Here is a 14,640-nt window from a genome sequence, read left to right as displayed (position 1 = left end):
ATTTCGGGTGCCAATTCCTTGACCAGGCTTTAGTCGCTTTAGTCGATTTTCGATATCTCTAGAAATAATGCACTAATTTTTTTATTTTTTTCACACAATATGCAAAATTACATATGCATACGATATATATGTAGATAGAAACTGACTTTTCAAAAACAATCCGAAAATTAAAAAAAATCAAATCCTTAGGGTGGACACGAAATTAAGACACTTTTCGACTAAATTACACATTTTATTATTGTGTATATCAGACTATTTTACTAAATTATGTGGTCAGAGTAAGTGAGGCATGGTGCTTAATTTCTACCCCCGATGGCAACTGCGTAAAGTCCTCCTTCAAAGAAGAGCCACCATCGTTTGAAACTAAGGTCGTAATTCGTATACAAAATTTTAAAAATATATTTATACCTTGAAAATAATTTTAATTTGGACGAACTGCCTGCCAGATTTATACTTAATCTGGGCAGGTCTTATCTCTCTCTTACAAGGGAAGGTCCCCGACTGCTTATCGTGTCCAGGGTACCCACTATGTTTTTTAGAATCTACTAGGACCCCAGACGACGGATCCATTCATGTTTCCGTGTTAATCGCATATTTGGCGCCATGGCGTGGCGCCAAATTCGCCAAATTTGTATGTTTTTATTTTTGAAACCGCCATAACTTTTGAAATCCTGGGCGGATTTTCAAAAAAATTTCCAAAAATCATTAAAAAGAGTTCAACTTTCGCATACCATGAAAATTTTCAAAAAATTTATTGTTTCAATTTTTGTCAAAATTTTGGAATTTTCTTACGCTTGGAGATTCGCCAAAAAAATACCAAAAAATAAAATTTTTTCATTTTTCATTTATTTCTTAAAATTTTGAACTTTGTGATCATTTTAAGCCCAAGATTTTGAAAATCCCCCGGAAACTAGAAAAGTTATGGAGGTTTGAAATTGGTCGAAAACGCAGATTTTTAAGTTTGGCGCCACGCCATGGCGCCAAATATGCGATTAACACGGAAACATGAATGGATCCTTCGTCTAGGGTCCTAGTAGATTCTAAAAAACATAGTGGGTACCCTGGACACGATAAGCAGTCGGGGACCTTCCCTTGTAAGTACGTAATGGGCAAAAATACTAACAAAATTTTCCCTATTTAAGAGTTCAATCCAGAATCATACAAACTTTAGACGGGGAACAACTCTTTATTCTACCGCACCAAGGCTTCCATATTAGTATATCGCTGACGAGAAGTCCACTTCAAGGTTTCGTTCCTAGCCTCAGTATTTATTGGGCCTATGGGGGGACGCCTGGTCAGCAAAATAGGTATAAGGTTAGGCTCGGTAAATTTCTTCCCTTCTTAGCCTTTATAGAATTTTTATAAATTTTTATATTTTATGATTTAACTCTTTATTTTGATTATTTATCGTAAGTGAGTATTATTTTGTAATCATCATAAGTTTTAAGAAAATATTTTTTTAATTTTTCTTATTGTTGCTATGCAACGCGTTCATGATGCTGTGGTTGGAGGCGTAACCTTCGCCTACAAATACAGCGGTGTGAGCTCATTGACTCGACTCGGCAGCCATGCCACTAGTTCTAAAATAATGAATATCCGTAATTATAGGAATTTTGTCATAAACAGTTTGAAACGTGATTATATGCTGTGATGATTCTGTGTTTTTAGTCATAGTTTATAGTTTTATAATCTCATAGTATTTAAATCTATTGAAAGTTTAGCGAAATAAAGGGTTGAAATTCCTTTAAATAAATATTTATCCCGTTTAAAAAAAACAATACAGACTAATAAAATACAACTGACTCAATCGAGGTGTCTTAATTTCGTGTCCATCCCTAAAAAGGGACTACCACCCGAAAAAAATTATAGGTATTACTTTCACCAATTTTTGAATCATAATATACTAGCTATGTTTGTTCAAAATTTAACGGTTCTTTATCAACTGGGTCAAGAATCTTAGTATCTTAATTTGGTTGCGAGCACTGTCCTTCCTCGAACTCTTACGCCTAATGTTAACTTATGCTTTTTACTTTCTCTTTACTATCAACTTTCACTTTACTTTCCCATGACTTTCCCATCGGTAATTTTAAGTTCAGGTGAAAGCCACTACTTTCACCATGCTTTCACTTTTTCCTTTCTCTTTAACTCGGTGAAGTTAATATTACAATGTTAAGAATGATTTAACCGAAAACCGGTTTACAAGTTTCAAAAAAATCAGTTAAACCGGTTAAATTTATAAAATTTGTAAATTTTACGCACCCTAAAACCGGCTATCGATTTAATAATTCTTAAAATGGAGATAAGAATTAATTTTTATGAAATACCTTATTCCCAAGTTCATATGTAATTTTGTATTACGTTTTACAATTTTTACTGAAACCGTTTTTGCGTAGAATCGAAAACCGGTTTTACCAAAATTAAAAAACCAAAATAATCAAGAACCGGTTTTTTTATACTTTAAATATTTGTAGCGGTATTCAGGTATAATTCTGGATCATTTCAAAGTTCTCGTATTAAATAAAACCTTCCGATTTTGGACGCTTTATTTAATACGAGAACTTTGAAATGATCCAGAATTATACCTGAATACCGCTACAAATATTTAAAGTATAGTTCACAGATCGCAATAATCATATTAATTACACATCGTTATTTTAATTTTCAATAAAACAGCGAAATGAAAATCTTTTTTTTTAATTAGTGAAAATTACTTTCACTTTGCCTTAAAAGTAGAATCGCAATGTACTTTTAAAGGTAACATAAAAGTAATGGCAAAGTGAAAGTGAAAGTTGAGTCAAAATACCCCAAATGGCAACGTAAAATCTATGGCAAAGCCAAAGTTTTACTTTAGCTTTGCCGTTGGAGTTAACATTTGCAAAATCAAAAGTAAAATGGAAAAGTGACGGCAAAAGTAGTGGTAAATCCCGAGTTAACATTAGGTGTTACGTAACGTAAACAAACCTTTTCAGGGAATGAACTTTTTATTGCACCCCAATCCCTCTCCTCTCCTTTTCAGACCCTTATACTCTCCCGTCGCTTAACCTGATCCACGGAATGCTCAAGCATATTTTCACACCCATGGCGGGAAGGATGAAGCCAACAAAATCCCAACGATGCATTAGAGGGACGATAATATACGTTGACGAGATTGGGGCTTTGATTTTTTAGTTGAGATAGGTTAGAGTTATGTAATTTATAGGATACAGTTTAGTTAATTTAAGCTCTCCCATTTGGAAGGTTTTCTTACTAAAAATATTCATTTAAGGAAAGATGGGGGAGAAAAGGAAGTCAGTCGTGACAGACTTGAGATTCGTCTTCTCCTCTAAATTCTTTCCCCATTTACCATAGTTTCAGGACTCCGTACCATCTCAGTTTCCTTTAATCATGACAAATAAGTCAAATTCATCTCCAATTCCTTCGTAAGATATTTATGACGTGATTGATTAATAAACTCCTACCTTTACAAAGTGTGAAACTTTATCAGTGCATATATTATTTGCGATAAGCAGCCGTGGAGACCCAATTAACATACACCTCCTCCAATTCCTTTCCGGAAGGAAGTGTACCCAAAATCGACGCCACATTCCCTTGTTGTGCGGCCCGGGAAACTCGCTGGCGGAGAAAATTGACAGCATTAAGCTGTCCAGTCGCGAAGGCAATAATTTGCCCAATTTGTTGGATGAGGGCGAGCCCCTCCTGCCCCCATACTCCAGTCGTTTCCATAGCAACTGGGACGAAAAGGTCCAGCAGGAAGGCGTACTTCTTCCTCTTTGCGTCCTCGGCCTTGCTGGCGGCTGCCCCCTGATGTCGCACGGTATCGGGGAGGTGAGATGGGCCGAAGGTGTCGGCGCAAGTAAAGTCCCAAACCAGGGACCTCCCCCTCGACAAAGGCACAAGCGTCATCCCGTCAGGACGCTTGCCGTCCTTGGTGAAACCCCCTGCTGGCAAACCGGTACGAGATTTTAACATGTGGTAAACTGGCTCATTGACAACGTCAGGGAAGTATCAAAATGGAAAGAGGTATTATAAATAGTTTAATGTGGAAATCGAAGTAAGAAATTCGCAAGCCAAGCTAATATTATTTGTTGCCACAATTTTATTACAAAATATAATCATTATTCATTCGTTGAAAGCTCTGTTAAAACAATACAAAGTTCCCTTGTCAGTCAGGTGTTCACTTCTCCCACACACAAATTAAACCTCACATCTTCAGGACAAAAAAATGTTTTCAAAATACCTTATTAGTACCACTTGCTTTAACCGTTTGGATATTTGCGTTTGCAAGGGTTTATTTTGTCCATGAACAAATGTTGGAGTTAGGAAATGTCATGCAAGTAATGCAATTTGTGTGAAAAAAATTCGTCCCGAGTATTCCAATTCGTAATTTAATATTTATTCTAAAGATGATTTATTTATGTGTATTTCATCCTCAAGAATATTTACGGTAATGACGTCCCTAAAATTCTCATCCACAAACCAGCACATCGAAAACGGTGCACTTCACCTCCGCCCCGCCGTATGGGTAGAACGCCTCTCCTGCCCGACTTTTATACACCTTGCCCGGAATATTGACCAACTGTCCGTTAATATTTGCTCGACATCGAGAAACATAAACCGGTTCACCATTCGCAGTTCGTCCCGAGGCAATCGCATTCCCTGGAACGGCCCCACCCCCACCTGCGACCCAGCGCAAATTTACGTTCGCGGGATTCGTCAGCACTTCAAATTCCTCCTGGTTCGGGACCCCATACTCTGACCCGCCGTGAGGGACCCAGCAACTCCAAACCCCTCCTCGCACGACGCTTTTGCCCGACACGATTTCCCCCTTGACAAATGCCCGACAGACGTAGTACGGCTCGCCGGAGGGTTCTGACCCGCCAAGGACCACGTTTGTGGTGCCGCTGAGCATATGGGGGAACCTGAAACGGTAGGATTGGCAGCCTGGAAAATAATCAGAGATTCTTGTAGAACATTTTCGTTATAAAATTGTTACGGATTTGATATTTACAAACTCACCCCCGCAGTTGTACATGTCATTAATCTTTTCCGCGTCCAAGATGGAGAGACCATCTCGTGACTCGCACTGATCCAGAGACACCCCTTCCCTCGTCGGGGCGATGCATGACCAACACCCATAATGCATTATGCTCATATAGTCGTATAAATGACCAAAGTTCAAATGCTCATATTTTTCCGTGCCACAATCATAGATCCACCCCGCTTTGTCATTCCTATTCTGCTCATGGCCAAAACATAGGACGTGGCCCATTTCATGAACCATTTTTTCTCGACTGACACACGTTTCAAATGTCGCAGTCGTTCTCCCCCCTGTGTAACAACTAGCAGTAGAGGCGCACCCGCTTCCCGCCCTGTTCCGGATGAAGACCACGTGCGCCGCCTCGTTCGCCTGGACCCACCGGATACACGTCTTGGCGTGATAGTCGGCAATCGCAGCGGCCAAAGTGGCACGATCTGTGGAATCGAAACTAGCATCGATTTGGTACGCGACGCGTCCCCCGGGCCAAAATCTTGAAGGAGCAGGGCTAACCGGCACGCCGATTATGGGTCCGAAAGGCTGGGAATTTTTAGAATTATGTATTTGAAACCATAAAATAAAACAAGTTTAAGGCGGGCTTTTTAATAATCGTTCTGCTTACCGATATACCGAAAAGGGTTCCATTTTGGGTGGCAACTGTGCTCCCAAAGCACAGTAAAAGGATCGTTGGTAATTTCCCCATAGTATAAATTGTTTGGCTTTGCGGTAGAAATTTTGGGTTAAAAGTTCAGTATTTTCTGTTCCTTTTATATCCACCTTGTGACTCGTTGCGCCGTGGTATCGTGCAAAAAGGAGATAATGGACAATGGTTCGTTTTATTGCTCTGATTGCGAGAAAGGATGAAATATTTCTAAGTTATAGTGTGATAAAGAGATTTATTCAATGTGTGGATTTAATGAGACAATAACTTTGCTGGAATCATGGATCAAAACCTTTCTGGGTAAAAGTGGTTGTAAATTAAAAGGCTAATTATTGTTAAGACCCTCTCTCGTCAACGTGTAGATAATGCATGAAAATGTGGCGATGTCCCTGTTTGTACATACATGTAGTGCATAGCCTAGGTTATTCTATTAGTCGCTAAAATGCTAATCTAGGATTATTTATGTTATTCGTGATCATGCAGTGACATTAACGATCACTGCGTACAAGTGATCATCGTAGCAAAACCAGTTTAGTGATTAGACCTACAATGTGCGTAGTCAGCATAACTGAACCAACACGCCACGCACAAGACGACTGGCCTAATAAGCTACATAATAATTTAGTAACTGTCCAATAATTTAGCAAATAGGAAAATAGCTGAATTAACAATTTATGCCTTATCATAGTTTTAATACATTTGGCATGAATGTTTAGCAGTTAGTCGTGAGTTGTGGTTGAGACTGTACGCTTGAATAAAATACTCCTCTTGTTCCAATTCGAACCAAACCCTAACGTGCAAAAGTTTATTGCCAAAAATACCGACCGAACCACCTTTCACAAACTCAAAACCTTTCATTATTCATCCGAATTATAAAGAACAGTAATTTGCTTAAAAAGGAGAATAATATTATTGCTATAAAATTTCCAGGAATACATACCACGCACACAGGGAACAAAACTAATCCTGGATTTTTTTAAATATATCGAGCCACAATCAGGGTATTCCGACCCCGGGTTTTACTGGGTTGGGGATTTGGGGTTTTACTGGGTTTTACTGGGTTGTAAATGAGTAAAACCCAGCGGGTTTTACTATGTTAAAGGGGTTTTACTCGGGTTTTACTGGATTTTACTAGGGTTTTACTCTGTTTTGTCTAAAATTTAAATAGATAAGTCAATAAAATCAATTTTCAGTTCTTATCTAGCTCGAATTAAGTCCTCTGATGAATATTCCTTTGACTTTGATGCTTATTTCGGATTTTCATTTGTGGTCTAAAAATCACAATTGATAGCTTGAGCTCAAGTTTTGTCGTGTCAGTGTAATTCGGGGTGTTCCTGGCGTTTTGCATTTAAGTTTCATGGTGAATCTTGATAAAATCCAGAAATTTAACTAATTTCTGTAACGTTGTTAGTTATATTATTTCACCCCAAACATTGAGTAAAACCCAGTAAAACCCAGTAAAACCCCAAAACCCAGTAAAACCCCAAAACCCAGTAAAACCCAGTAAAACCCCGGGGTAGTGGTTTTCGAAGTAAAACCCAGTGTTTTTCCTAACCCTGGCCACAATTACCAAGTACTATGACCAATAAATGTGTCATATCAATGGGAATAATACATATATTCGCAGAACTAATAAATTAAAAATTAATTGAGAGCATTAATTATCTATCTAATTAACGAGGCTTTAATGCCAGACAAACGGGATCCAAAGAATCTAGTGAAAGGTTTGATGCAAAAAGCGGATACCAAAAACAAACTAACTTACGTATACATATAATCAACAATTATGGAAATAATTAGTGTCGTATTAAATATTATAGCCTTTGACAGCAGCCTTTTTAAATTTGTTAGCTCCCGAAATACATTATTTCCAATGACGTGACACAATTATTGGTCAGAGGAATTTGTAAATGTTGCACTATTCAAAATGCATAATCCGATTAGTATTGTTCAGAACGCGTGTGGTGTTCCTGGTAATCTTATAGCGGTCAAATTATTGTGCTTATCAAGTTTGGATGTATAATTAGCTAATTAATTTACAACCATGTTTACCGAGAAAGGTTTTACATAATCCAGGATTCCAGCAAAGTTATTGTCTAATAAGCCCACACATAGAATTAATCTCTTTATCACGAAATAAATTAGAAATATTTCACCCGTTCTCGACATCAAGCAATAAAACGAAGCATTGTCCAGTTTTGTGGAAATCTCCTTTCTGCATGATACTATTTTCTAATGTTAATATTCTCACACTTTTCTGTAAGTTCGGTGAGTTTAGTAGAGTTTTTAGGTGCATTTTGAAAAATAAATATGATGAACTATTATATATTTAGTTTGAGTCGACGATTTTTCTTATTAAGTCAAGTTGAGTTAACCCTCAACTCAGCTCAACTCAACTCATTTGCAGTCCTATATCAGGGTTTCGTTTTTCCCGTCCAAAACTATATTTCCCCACGGCAGGTGGGAAAAAGTGGGAAAAGCTGGGAAAATTATATTTACCGAATTCGACTTCACATTCGTCATCTCCATGACATTCTTAAAATTTTGACATACTATACGGGCACTTTTGACCAGTTTTAATTTTTTTCATATTTTTACAATACAATGAAAGATTAAAAGATTTAGAGATTACTCGATTTTAAACGTATTACCCACTTTTTTCTCAGAATTTGATGGAGAATACGAATATGAACTCGGATTTCGAAAATATTAAGGTTTAAAGAAGTTTTTTCGAAATACCCCGGTTTTCCCATTTCTTCCATTTTTCCCATTTCTTCCATTCTTCCCATTTCTTCCATTTTTCCCATTTCCCGCCTATTTCAGTGGGTGCCTTTTTCCCACTTGTTCCCACTGCCCTGATCAATTTGGTATTTACCAATCGAAACCCTGAGCCAACAATTTTATTATTTTTATTTAGCTGCTAGCCATGACATGATCAGACACGCTTACATATTCTTTACATCACATAGCTGATGGATGGCTTATGTTAGGATTTAGGCACGGTCTGACATTTCAACTTGAAACGCAAATTTACATACACTGTAAAAAGTTTTAATGCCAGTGGGAGTAAAATCTAATCTTGTGTGGGATTAAAAGTGCTTTCACACGGAACAGGGTTACAGGGCACTCGAACGCGGCTGGGTAACGTAGTTTACTCGGAACCACATGGAGTTTACCCACTCCTCGTAAACGCATTCTTGTGGTTACAATACGGAACAGGGTTACATTTACTAAGTTCCAGTTGATTTAAATTACCCAGGCTGGCGTCAATTTAACTGCTATTCTAATAAATATAAATATGCGGCAAATAAGAAATCTTCTTTATGGATTTAATCTATTGGATTGTATAGGAATTTAAAAATTATGTTATTTATTAATCAACCAAATCAATAAATTAATTGAATAACAACAAATAATTTTGTATCTGCCGTTAAATAAATCACAACCTAGGCATTATTTGTCCAATGAGGGCTTGTACGGCTGGTGACAGAATTTCATTTTCACAAGGTTTTCCAGCGATGCCGCACTGCAGGAATTGCCACACAGTTTTTGATTCGACTGGAGGTGGCAGATAGAAGACTGTGAAACTTTTAAGGCATGTATCCAAGGCCAGCATGAAACTATCTCCACAAGGAATCGCAAATTTATCCAAAATAACAAAAAACGATTCCATCTTGAGGTCCAAAGTCGATCCCAGTCCGAGAATGAATGGTGCGGGGTTCTTATTTTCACTCAAAACGCTGGAGACGTGTGTATTTTTCTGCAAAGCAATAAATATTGAAACTTTATCAATCTATGAGTGTGTTTAGAAAGTATCTAATCATATATTAATTTATTACCGAGGGGAATATAATCAGGCTGTTCCTGGAATCAAGATCCGATGCCTTGACCGTTCTAGACCGGCCAGATTCTTTAGCGTTTTTCCTTCCCTTTCGCAATTTAAGGGTTTTGCGTCGCTTTGGGTTAGGTTGGCTGACTTCATCTTCCGACTCATTTCCTGATTCAGCCCCGGTTGCGATTTTTCTTGCACATGATGGAATAATGTAAGGCAGCAGGGCGTAGGCCATTAACGAGACATCATCTGTGAAACAATTATAGATAGCGTAATAATTATGCCCGAGAAAATTAGTGTACAATAATATGTGCCTACTGTCAGTCAAATCGCAGATAGGTTTATGTACGTCTAGCTTCTTAATATAATTACGCCACTTTCAGTCGCGTAATTCAGCAGCAACTTGGATGCCTTGGGCCAGCGATCATAGATAACCAGCTTTAGTCCGGGGTGCCTTGAGTTAAAGTCTTGTACAATCTATGTATTATAAATTAAATAGGTAATCTTCAAAAAAAATGATTTACTCAAGCAGAACAAATTAAATTTACCATTCCCTCAGTGTCAAACATACGCGGAAGAATTCCTGGAAGTCTCAGAAACCCGGCAAAATTGTCCTTGATTTCATGTCTGATGACAGTTCTCCGCATAAAAACAGTAGCTTTCATATTGGAAGTAACGTCATCTCCTCGGTTTTGTCGAAGATACTCCAATATCTTTTCATCCGGGTCCGGATTTTCTGCTCAAAATATAACGCAATTAGTCCAAAAATAAATGTAAATATGTATTTTATTCGCGCATACCATCTTCATTTTCAGAATCCCATGATGTTGTACAAACGTCAACATTTTCGACCACAACGGCCGACTTGAACTCCAATTTCTTCCTTTGGTTCTTCAACCTTTCTTCCAGGAAGCCAGCGGGTCCAGCCCCAAATGCAGAATTTTGGTACCACATACTAGCCCCAAGAGTCTTCTTTCTTGGGTCACCAAGCGAAGGATAAGCTTTCTAAGATCTTACGCCAGATGTTCTAGTGCTTGCTTGCTTGGACTGGTAATTTAAATATAAAATTTAAGTTTAGACGAAATAAAATATTTAATGCATTCATATTTACGCTGCGGTTCACCTTGTGCCAAGAATTTTAACAATGGCGTGAATCAGAACATTACACACGGCGATGCGGTCGCTTCGAAGGATAAATTCGTTGGAAGGAATTTTTTCTTCTACGACGCGTCTTGCCTCTTCGTTGTCTCTCAAAATCGTACTGAGATCCTGACAATCAAACAGTAAATTACCCAGGCACAGTTAATATCGTGAATAAACATTGGAACTTCTTACAAATCCATAATATGGCTTATAAGGTTTAGGAACGATCGCACGCCGGCTCACATCCTCAATAGCTTGTTTCTCCAACTGGGATTGCTAAAATAATTATGATTTTAATCATGATTTAATTAATTTCCATATATATGTTACTTTCAAACTTTATCGCAAAGTAGTAGATTGACATACCTGCACCATTGTAATTGGCTGTATCATGGGAATTAGCTCATCCTTATTCAGCAATGTACTGTTCCCCATAATTGAACCAGGTAGCACCTGAGAATTTGGCCTTGGTGGTTCGTCGAAAGTTGAAATGACGTTAAAAGGAAGGTCAGTATTTCCATAATCCTGATTCTCGGCTTGGTTCTGCTGGGGTTAATTCTGCAATAAAATATTAACGATTCTGAAATGTGCATAACTAAATAAAATAATGAAATTACAAAGTAGAACCGTACAACAAGAATCAGCTGCTGGCTGGAGGAAGGAGAAGTTTCAAAAATTTCTGTTCCGATAACTGATCGTTGTTTTTTACGGAGCAAGCTTGATGATAAGTTCAATCCTCTATCTCTCATTTCAACCTCATCAACAAATGAGCAACTAAAAACTGATGATTGTGATTCCTAAATACATATACGTACATACCAATAGAATTAGCTATTAATAATACAATTAAACTACACAATTGAGAATTTATCCGTAGCCTTAATCTATAAGTTCATAACTAAATACACTTAAAAGGTAGTATAATATATCTTTGTGTGTTATTTTCAAAACAAATTGTCTCATATAGGCACTGGAAATACTTTATATTGCTAATATTCATCACCGACAAGGAATCAGAATTTAAAAGTTGAAAACCAGATAAACTATCAGTTAATTTACTATGATATTTACTCACCAGCAAATAACATTCTTCTTCCTCCATTAAAATCATTTTAATACAACCGAATTCAGGATTATCATTACAATAATTTAGCACGACAAACCCACCTAACTCGAAAATTGACCCGTTCATAGTCACTCTATCGGTCACTATAATTTGATCTACTAAATCCTTATGAAAATATCTTGCAATTAGCTCTCCTTCTTCTACTTCTGATAATAAGGCCATTTCACGACCACTAAATTCAAAGCTATGAGGAGTGAATGTGTCGACACTCATCAATTTAAAACAACGCGAGAGTTGAAATCGGTAGCACAGTGACTTGCAAATATTTTTAAAGTTACCAGTAGCATGGGCAGTCGTCTTAAAAAATTTATGACGAGCTTCAAAAGGCATGCTCCAGAAATGTCTAAGAGGACCAATTTGCTTAATAGCTGAGCTATAATGGACCATATGATGGTGTTTGGGTTTTAAAGGTTTTTTTAGCAAGATTCGATATGTATGCAAAAATTCAGCAACCAGTGAGTCTAATAGTACTAACCCACCCTTGGAAATATTGCTGGCTAACAAAATCCTGACAATTTCGTTCAGAAGCAGAAAGAGCGACCAGACTTTGTCACATGAGTCGACCAGGTCTCCTAAAATAGACGGGAGAAAAAGAGCCAGGCACCAATTTTGTGAAGCATTTTGTCCTGATTTAGTGTCACCTTTCAGAAACGACGATTTAATTTGTGAGGGTCGACTCTTATTGTAATGTCGCCCAAAGTCAAAGGATTCGATTCTGTAATTCAAAGTGTCGACAGTTATCTTCCTAACGGAAATTAAATAATTAATTACAGCGTGAAATAAATCTGGTACCACGCCCTCAAATATATCGTGCATGATATCAAACACAAAATTGGCCGTGACATGATAATATGGAAGAGAGTTTAGTATACATCGAAAGTTCAGTCCAGTTTCACTAAGATTGTTAATTATCATGTCACTTTCAAAGTTTACGCCATTCCTGAGCTTCGATTTTTCTTCGAAACATGCTGTTTGGCATTCCTTTTTCTGCATACGACATCTACGACAAGGAAAATTTGCATTAAACCCTTCCGAAAAGCCTAAAACTGAATGCAGCCCTAAATTGTCCCCATATACCTGCGCCAGAATTACTTTAAAGTTAAATTCCTCTCCATTATCGCTCAACTTAATTCCATTTTCCCAAAGTTCGGTCAATTCATTCGTTATGATTTTGAGCACTGAATTCTGGGAGCATAATTTTAAATCCTCTGTTTCTAGTGAGGCAACAAGGATTATATTTTCAATTTTTGAAAGAAAATGTTGTGGCATATCAAGTATTGAGAAATAAAAATTGGCCAATTTATGTCTCCCACTTTTACTACCCAGCGGATTAGCGACCTCAGCGTCGTCATAATACAAATTTATGAAAATAATGTCCTTCTCTTGTTGTTGACTAAAGTTTCTGATTAATTTACCATCCCTAAAGCATGAAAAATATTGTCCATGACTATACATTTGTGTTTGCAAAATGGATCGAAATCCAGGCTTCTGGAGAACTTGAGTGATTGAGTCGCGAATGGGAATATATTGCATTGAAATTGATTTATAAACCTGGCATCTGGATTTCATATTTTTTGAGCAAAAACTAATGTCACTATCTAATACAATTTCTCTAGGCTCAATCATAAAATTATTTGTTATTAAGTATTTGTCCATTTTGTATTTAGAGCCAAATTTGTCAAAAACTCTCATTAAGGTTTCAAATGAAGCACTGTTCAACGAAAAATTACTACTAGAATTACATTTACCTTGCTCCTCAGCTATTGAGGAACATATTTTGAGTACCTCTTCGACAATTTCTTTTACAACTGAAACAATCTTATTACAAGTTAGCAATGGAATTTTTCCAGATTGTAATAACGTTGCATATAATTTTGAAATACAAAATTCGAAATGATTTGTTGATCTGGTTTTCGTGCTATTCAAATTGAAATCTGTGGTATATTGTACATGCGGTGTCTCTTCACCATTTAACAAGCCTGTCGGATTAATATAATCATTAAGATTAATTTCGGAAAGCTTAGAATGAAGAGTAAAAACATTTCTAAAATGATTGAGATAAGCCTTTCTTTCATAAAGTCCCTGACAGTGTGGGCACCTATACTCACTATTGCCTGTTAATTTATGTACAATTTTGAAATGTTTCGACAATAAATCTAAGTTACTAAAACTTTCTCGACATTTAAAACATACGTAGACGGTTCCACTTTTGAGTTGATGAAGCGCTTTTAGTAGCTTTGACCGGTGTCCCACACTTGGAATGAGGTCGACGATGTCTTCTTTTGAAAGTTCCAAAAGAGCTTCGTCATTAATGTGATTCTCTGAAAACAAACAAAATATAAGAATTCATTTTATACGGAGACCCAAAATAGAAATATAAATTAATTTGATAGAGGGAAATTATATTCCGACATTGCTTCCCACATTTCTCACAAGAAGTTAATTACCTTCAAACTTGGACATATAATTATCCAGTCCACACTGTAGTAGATGGCGTCGCACCTCAACACTTTTTTCGAAATTTGGGGTAGAAATTGTTAAAAACTCAGGAATTCGCAAAGTCCGAGCCGAGCTGGAGAGAGACGTGGAGTAGAAGTTCTACTGTAGAACAATGAATGGAGCGCGGTGGCAGCTTCCACTAAAACCCGCCCAACTGCAATCTCGCACCGAGTTAAAATCCTGTGACAACTCTTTGCAGGGTTACTTACAATGCCAGTCGAGCTAAATTTGTAACTCTTATCCCTTCTGACATTGGTTAGTGTGTTACCTGGTCCTGGGTAGAGCTTTTAATACTGGTTCGTGTAAATTTTACCCCTGTCAGCATCACTCGAATATTAACCCCA

The 14,640-nt window shown here is 37.3% G+C and overlaps 1 protein-coding gene across 1 annotated transcript; it reads right to left on the bottom strand.

The window, feature by feature from the left end:
* Window positions 1-4,389: 4,389 nt before the first annotated feature.
* Window positions 4,390-5,738, bottom strand: LOC110855190 (zinc metalloproteinase nas-13). Its single transcript, XM_022103607.2, has 3 exons — window positions 5,658-5,738; window positions 5,017-5,575; window positions 4,390-4,941 (listed from the first exon to the last, which is right to left on the bottom strand). The coding sequence occupies exons 1-3, from the start codon at window positions 5,736-5,738 to the stop codon at window positions 4,466-4,468; spliced, it is 1,116 nt and encodes a 371-aa protein (XP_021959299.1). The 3' UTR covers window positions 4,390-4,465.
* Between the last annotated feature and the right edge of the window lie 8,902 nt (window positions 5,739-14,640).

This window comes from Folsomia candida, unplaced genomic scaffold (assembly GCF_002217175.1).
Source record: "Folsomia candida strain VU population unplaced genomic scaffold, ASM221717v1 Fcan01_Sc012, whole genome shotgun sequence".
Lineage (NCBI taxonomy): Eukaryota > Metazoa > Arthropoda > Collembola > Entomobryomorpha > Isotomidae > Folsomia > Folsomia candida.
The sequence above is the reverse complement of the archived record's forward strand: the minus strand, read 5'-3'. Positions and strand labels throughout refer to the sequence as shown.

Bases quoted from the DNA above. Each gene is read 5' to 3' on its own strand.
- LOC110855190 (XM_022103607.2), bottom strand. From the start codon at position 5,738: ATGGGGAAATTACCAACGATCCTTTTACTGTGCTTTGGGAGCACAGTT. The intron at 5,576-5,657 runs GTAAGCAGAACG...AAAAATTCCCAG, and splicing joins GAACCCTTTTCGGTATATCG to CCTTTCGGACCCATAATCGG. The intron at 4,942-5,016 runs GTGAGTTTGTAA...ATTATTTTCCAG, and splicing joins TGACATGTACAACTGCGGGG to GCTGCCAATCCTACCGTTTC.